Here is a 7,530-nt window from a genome sequence, read left to right as displayed (position 1 = left end):
ACCTGTTCACCGCGGCCCGCCTCTGCTCCAGGACGTCCTTCTGCCCGTTCCAGTGCTGGGCGTCCGGCCGCCCCAGCTCGGTCACCGCGCGGTACTCCCCTACGTCGCTGTCGAAGCGCACGAGCTCCTCCCGGTTATAGAAGTTTCTGTGTAGGTATCGCACCCGCTCCGTGCCGTTGGAGAAATGGCACTCAAACTTATCATACTCCAAGAAACGTGCTGCGGAGACACGAACGATCCGGTCACACGCGCGGCCTCCTGAGAAGAGCCTGACGGCGACGCCCGACAATCGCGGGCGCCCGGGGGCAGGGGACGGGGCATCGGACACCCCGATCGGCTCCACCGCGACCCCAGCTACTAGCTGCGCGCGTTACTCCTCTGTCGCCCGACGCGGAGGGAGGCGGCGCCGGGAAAGCCCTGGGACCCCCGGCGAGCGGGCCGGGAGCTGCCCCTGCACGGCCGCCCGCGCCGCCTGCCCCGGAGCCTCCCCCGGGAGACGCGCGCCGCTCCCCCGTCCCACAGCTCTAGACCCGTCCTCCAGCGCGTCCCGCCTCGTTCGTCCTGTAAACACTCGTCACTGCTGACCTGTGCCAGGCTGTGCTGCCCCTGGGGGTGCAAAGAAGCGAAAAAGGACGTCTCCGCTCCGCTCACGGAGTGAAAGTGCAGCGAAAGCGGTGGGTAAAGAAGCGCAAGGATGTACACAGGACTGCGAAATGGCCAAAGGGACGCGGGGAGCTCTGTAACAGAGAATGACAGCACGATCCACATCACGTGCGGGTGCCAGAGGAGGACTGAGGAACCGCGTCTAAGACGGGACAGGAAAGGTCAAGTTGGTGGAGCTGGAGAGGAGCGTGCAGCGCGTGTGTATGTTCCAGGGAAAGGGAGGAACAGTTCAGGTACAGACAGTACGATGTGCGACAGTTTGAAGGGATCGATGAATTTCTTCAAGGAACCAGAAGAGGGTCCACTGAAGCGCAGAGGGTGGGAGGAAGCAGGGTGAAATATTAGACTGGAGAAGTCACAAGAAGCTGGTGATTAAAAGCCTGGGGGTGGTATTAGGATTTTGGATTTATACTAAAGGCAATGGGAAACTATCAAAGGATTTTAAAGAGATTCACACCATGATCCCAGTACAGGTCCCCAAACCCTGTTCTGCATTTCTGAATCAAAATCTGAAAACCAGATTTTTAAAAATTTGGTGCCAAAACTCATTTGGCAAATCTGACCTGAGAAGGTGAGGGGTGAAATGAGAGCTCTCATGTGACATGTGCTCCTGTGGTTTCAATACATATAAACATACATACATACATGCATAAATAGACACACATTTGTAATATACTTTCATATGTGTATATATTTTTTACTTTTGTCTTTATGTATAATTGAACTGTGAAAATGTCAAAAAGTGTTAAAGAATAATCCTGCGATTAAAAGTGAGATCAATAAATGGCAGCATCTGAGATCAGCAGTACAGAATGTAGAATTACTGCAGAAGTTTGAGGCATTTTACTAAAGAATATTTGTGGCAGTTACCACTATTCATGATTCATAAATGCAAGTTGTTGAAAGTTAATAGAAATAGTGATGACCAAGAGCTCATGAAAGTTTTGAAAAACATTACATAAGGCACAAAATAAAAATGAAGATGAACTTGCATTGATTGAATGGATTCAGCAAGAAAGTGGTGAATTTAAGCAAAAATAAACCATGAAGAACTGAATTGAGAGGCCTGTGTATATACAAAGTATGAGTTTAGGGTATTTAAAGCAGCACAGCATTAGGTGTTTTCAACCTGGGCACTGTTGACATTTGAACCTGATAACTCTTTAGGAGGGGAGGTGGTGGTTCTGCACATTGTAGGTTTATCTGCCAGCATCTCTGGCCTCTACTCATTAGATGTCACAAGAAACTCACAGTTTAACCATCAAAGATGGCTCAGGGTATTGCCAAATGTTCCCCAGGGGCTGGGGGCAGGAAGGGAGGGTGGGGAATCATCTCTCCATGAGAACCGCTAGTGTAAATGATCTGAAAAATGTGTGGTGAAAATGCTTCTATTAATTATGGAGCAGTTGAGAATTACATTGAAAATCTGCCAATATTATATCATTTGAAAATCTTCGTTGTACATGAAACTTATGTGTTTTAGGAATCCAGTCCCAGTGGAGGGCTATTTTTCCAACAAAATTTGTTCAGGATCAAAGTTTACTGATTTCTTTGCCTTGGCAACCAGTCACCAAGTCATATAATTTATCCTTTATGATGTCTCCTTAATTTCTCTGCCACTGATCCACTTATAAGCTACAGCCACAGCCATTTTATTTATGTTCAATGCTCCCAACTAATTTATTTTCTAATTTTCAGCCCCCTACTCCCAATAATACCAGTAGGCATAAAATGACCAGCCTTGGCCAGATAGATGTAGAATTCCCATTTCTGTAGTCAACTCCCCTCAGAAGGGGAGAAACTACAAAAATAGCATTCTCATATAGAGTTTACAAAAAATGAGCAGGTCCCTGGACTTTGAGCAGAAACCTTCACAAAGCTCCCACTGCTGGTTAGAAATGATGGCCGAGAGGAGCGCACTCTGGATCAGACAAGGTCTATCTCACCATTTGCAAATCCTCCAAGAACCTCCTACACAGAGGAGAAAGTATTTTGAGAAAATGTGTGCAGTTGCTGTTCACTGTAGCTTGCATAGTTAGCACTGTAGTCCACGTTCATGTGCCCAGTTTAGGGTTGCCAGATTTAGCAAATAAAAATGCAAGATGCCCAGTTAAATTTTGATTTCATATAAATCATTCTTATCTGAAATTCACATTTATGCTGACAGAGACCAGGTTTGTTTTCTACATCACTCCATTCTCATCACCTAGGCTAATAACTGGCTTATTTTAATTCAATAATAAATATTGACTTTATGAATTAATGACTTTTTGCATCAACAGTCATCACTGCAGACAAGGACCCTCTAGTGTTTTCTTGCTAATGACTGAACATCCGTGGTTCTCAAGTCCTCCTGCTTCTCTTCAGGTTCTTTATTCTTTATCTTTAGGTCCAGCTGGCTCCCTGATCCCAGATCGCAATCCTTCCCTGAGGCCGGCTACTCAGGAGAGTCAGCTGTAACCCAGGCCTCACTTCCTCAGCTCCCACTCTCTCCTCAAACAGTCAATCCAGCTTCCACTCTGGACACTCCACTGACTGGAAAAGTCAAGTCCACCACACTCAGCACTTGCCTCTTTGTCTTGTTCTCACTTCGTCCACCTGTTGGTGGCACTCACCACAACGGGCTACTCCCTCTGCCTTGAAAAAGTCTATTTTCCTTAATTTCCATGCATCATATTCCTTTGGTTTTTCTCCAACATCAGTGGGACTCCTTCTCAGTCCTCTTTGCTGGCTCTTGGCCCCTGGGCTTGGCCCTTGGCTCTCTTCTTGTTTTCTACACATAAACTCTCTCACTATGAAACCTTTTCTACTTTCCTGGAATTTAACACAGTACATGTGCTGATGATGGCAACATATATAATTCCACCTCTGGCCTCACCCTGAACTGAAGTCTCTTATATTCAAAAACCTCTTGACAGCTCTACATAAATGTCAAAAAATCACTTCAAACTGAACTTCAACAAAACCTTTATTTCTAATCCCTCCAATCATTTCCTACCACAGTCTTTCCTATCTTGATAAGCAACACCATCCACCTATTGGTTAAGATAAAGTCCTCAAGAATAAGCTTGATTCTCTATCCCCGTCTATGTTTAATGTATTGACAAGTCATAAAAAAGATCTATCCCAATTCTGTTCACTTTATCTTTGTCCCTGTCTTTATCACTACTGCACTAAATGAAGCCACAGTCTTGTCTTCCCTGAAGAATTCTGCTGTGCACACATGGTCTCCCTGACTCTACTTGTGAACCCCAACAATCCAATCTCTTCTAGTAGCTAGAATTTTTTTAATTGAATGTAAATTGACTGTCCTTGTAACCCTCAGGTAGATTCCCATATCTGCCTAAATAACATTCAGATTTCTTACCATGGCCATCAGGTCCTAACAGGATTAGGCTCCTGACTTCCTCTCCAGCCTGCCTCGTCAATGCCACTCCACCCCCTTGCTCGCTATGCTTCAGCCACTCTAGGCTTCTTTCTGTCCCTTAAACAAGGCACACATCTTCCCACATTTTGGCTTTTCCCTGTTCCCTCTCCCTGGAACACTTGTCCCTTAGATCTTCACATGGCTGTCTTCTGGTCATCGTTCATGTCTCAGATAAATGTCACTTTCTCAGGGAGAGCTCCTCAGACACTTGAACTGAAGAGTTGGGTGAATCCAATTCACTATGTCCTATTACTTTGACATCTATTTTTCAGAGCACTTATTGCGCTGTGGAATTTTCTTTGTTAAATTTTTATTGGGCGATTGTCTATCTCTTCTGTTATTAGGTAAGTTTCATGACAGTAGAGACTTTTTCTATCTTATCTGAATAGAATTCTCTGAGCCCAGAACATATCCCAGCACATAATAGTTGCTCAAAATAATACCTGTTGTCTAAATGAAAAACTAGGATTCTGGGAATGGATCACTGTGGGGATCCTGGACAGTACGAAGGAGCTCAAGCTCCAACACTCTTTTCTTCTGATGACACAGTATATTCCTTCTATTCACTGTGAGAAATGCAGGCAAACTTCCTATTTCTCTTCCTTCTAGTTAGAAAAACTATTTGGATATAAAGAAAAGGTGATTTTAAGAAAGGAGGAAATTTTCATTAAATTTTATTTCTTTCAAAGGATCTCTTAAAGTACTGAGGATCCTTCAAACTTTGGGTATTTTCTGTGATGCTGATGACACAGCTGGGGAAAGAATAGGGAGGAACTGGAGGTAGAGGTGACCAGACACAGTTAATTAAGGAAAACAAAGGGCACGATGAATGAACCTATGAAACTTGGGACAAGATCCCAGTAGGCCAATGAATTTCCTTGACTTGCTTATTGGCTTTCAGCTCAATGGGATGTTAACAACCTTCACACTCTCTCTGTACCCCTGCTCAGGGTGGATAGTTTAAACCATATGAAATTGCTAATATTTGACTATTTTTGACTTACAAAAGTAGAATTTCATATAATTTATCCTACGCTAGTTGAATCCCTTCTCCTGGGCTCTAATCAGAGAATGTAGGTGATGTAGGGGAAACCGAGAGTATAGAAAGGTTCAAAATAGATTCATGATAAACACGAGTCTGTGCCAGGTTTTCAGAAGATGTCTGTAGTTCTTTAAGGCACCAAAGAATACCCCATAGACGTTCCTTATCTATAGGATCATTCTAAGAACTAAGGGGCTCTTCTTCAGCTTCAGGGTGCTTTCCACAGGAGAAGAAGAGACCGTACTAACCCCAACTTCCATCAAAGAACCTTCAGTAGAGAGATACAGGCTTTATACACACTTTAGTTTGGGGAGAAAAGAAAGAAGATAATGTGGGAGTCTCCTGATACATTCTCACACATTAGGGAGAGGCACCAAAGTCACAGATCCTGTTTGAGGACATAACACAAGATCTTCTAGCAGAGACTCTTCCAATTCCATTAGACTCCCTATAAAATTTTCAGAAAAACTTAATTTTTCTGGCAAAGCTCAACATAATAAAAGGAAGTGCTGGGTGGGGAAATATTCTAACCGTGTGATATCTAAATCCTCTCAAGACCCTGAGGAAATGTGATGCAAGGCTGGAGAGGTTTTATTTTTTTTCTGGCAAAGCTCAACGTAATAAAAGGAAGTACTGCGTGGGGAAAATTTTAACCTTGTGATATCTAAATCCTCTCCAGACCCTGAGGAAATGTGATGCAACGCTGGAGAGGTTTTATTAGAGGGGAGCTGAGAATGAATAAACTATATGGAGGCCCCTTACACAGGTCTCCTAGAGAGGGCAAGAATCCAGGCTCCTTTTGGAAATAATTGGGATTCATAGGATCAATATAGGTGGTCACTGAAGAAAATATCACAATTTTTTAAGGGACATGGCCTGGACACAGTGACAAAGTTGACATCCTTCCTCCCCCCATCCCATGACAGCTCACCACCCGAGGTGTCCACTTACGTTGGGTGTCCCTGGCCAAAGCCAGAGGAGGGCTCAGCACCATCAGTATCACTGTCAAAGCTGCCATCCAGGAGCCTCCAGGGAACCACAGACACACCACGCTGAAGAACAGGAGAGGACCGGGTGCTAGAGGAACAGGCAAGTCTCACTCAGTGAGAACGATGACCTCCTTCACCCACATCCCAAGTAGTAGGAACCAAGGTATTCATTTCTTTGGCCCTGGTTTGGGTAATCTCAGTGCTGAAAAACCAATCAGCATCAGAGATAAATAACATCATCAGTTGCTGGCTAGAGATTCAGTATGAAGGTCCTCTTTTGAAACAGAATTTCCTTCATTAGAAGGATTGTTTAAATTTAGTACTTAAACATTTTGATGCAGTCACATCTGAAATACTTTAATTGGGCCCTTACGTGAGCCGGCTCTGTGCTGGTCAGTGACGCATTCACAGGTGCGAGCCCTGTAGGAGCACATATCTCTCTTGAAGACAGCTGTTTGAACAAGTGTGTGTGAGAGTGTGTTTAGGAATCAAGAGGATAGAGGAAAGTTGAATGCAAGTCAGGAAACCTTTAATCTGGTCCTTACTGCATCATTACTTAGTGTTGTACATTTAGAAAAATACTTAACCTCTCACAGTTGAAATGAAGATATTGTGATCCCTCATGCATTTCAACACTGGAAAATGCTGTGATTCTGGACACCTCAAGGAGCAGCCTCCCCTGGCAACTGATGATATGACAGAATTATAGCTGCTGACTGGAGGGTATAATCTGTAGCTCTTTACAGGCAGGAATGTCTCTGATAAACTAAAAGAAATGGAAAGTTGGTCAATATTTACCCTGAGTGAAAAGGTTTTTCAAGTTTGTCTCCGGTGCTGTCACTGAGTATAGTGACACCTCCAGAATACACATAGGCAAGGGCTTAGAGGAGGACATTTATGTGGAATGGAAGGTCTTGAAGCTACTTTTGTATAGCATTTAACCTAACAATGTGATGTCAACTGTCCAAATCAAAGTATGCAGGGAGGTGAGAGATAAACAGAGAACTCCAGCTCAGCCTTTGACACAACGTCTCTGCTTTGAAATAATTTACATTTTATGTGAAAATCTGTTTAATCCCTTGATCCTGATTCCCAATATGACTTCCTCATTTTATTGAGGATATGTCCCTTTATTTTTCCGCTTCTCATGCCTTATCCTAAGAAAAGATATAAGAAGACTTTGTTAATGCAAACATTATAGAATGTTCATGAAATAGGACACTATGGAAAAACTAGAATTACATCATTTAATGTGATCATATAATTGTAAGCATATAATTGCACTTTTAGATAATTATTACACATTATATTAATATAAATGTAATGTCTCAGATTCAGAATGGACTTCTAAAAGACAACGATACATGTAAATGTCTGCACTAATTCACACTCTGTCACTCTACCACAGT

At 43.3% G+C, this 7,530-nt stretch overlaps 1 protein-coding gene across 1 annotated transcript in view; it reads right to left on the bottom strand.

Annotated features, from left to right (window-relative positions):
- The window catches only part of LOC103582505 (HLA class II histocompatibility antigen, DRB1-9 beta chain-like), a 10,611-nt gene extending 4,424 nt beyond the window's left edge, over positions 1-6,187 (bottom strand). Inside the window, exons 1-2 of the mRNA XM_008564079.1 lie at positions 6,084-6,187; positions 3-219 (exon numbers count right to left, since the gene is read on the bottom strand). Of these exons, the coding sequence (XP_008562301.1) occupies positions 3-219; positions 6,084-6,150 (284 nt within the window). The 5' untranslated portion in view covers positions 6,151-6,187. The remainder of the gene's footprint in view (positions 1-2; positions 220-6,083) is intronic.
- Between the last annotated feature and the right edge of the window lie 1,343 nt (positions 6,188-7,530).

This window comes from Galeopterus variegatus, unplaced genomic scaffold (genome assembly GCF_000696425.1).
Source record: "Galeopterus variegatus unplaced genomic scaffold, G_variegatus-3.0.2 Scaffold16546, whole genome shotgun sequence".
Taxonomy (NCBI): Eukaryota; Metazoa; Chordata; class Mammalia; order Dermoptera; family Cynocephalidae; genus Galeopterus; species Galeopterus variegatus.
The sequence above is the reverse complement of the archived record's forward strand: the minus strand, read 5'-3'. Positions and strand labels throughout refer to the sequence as shown.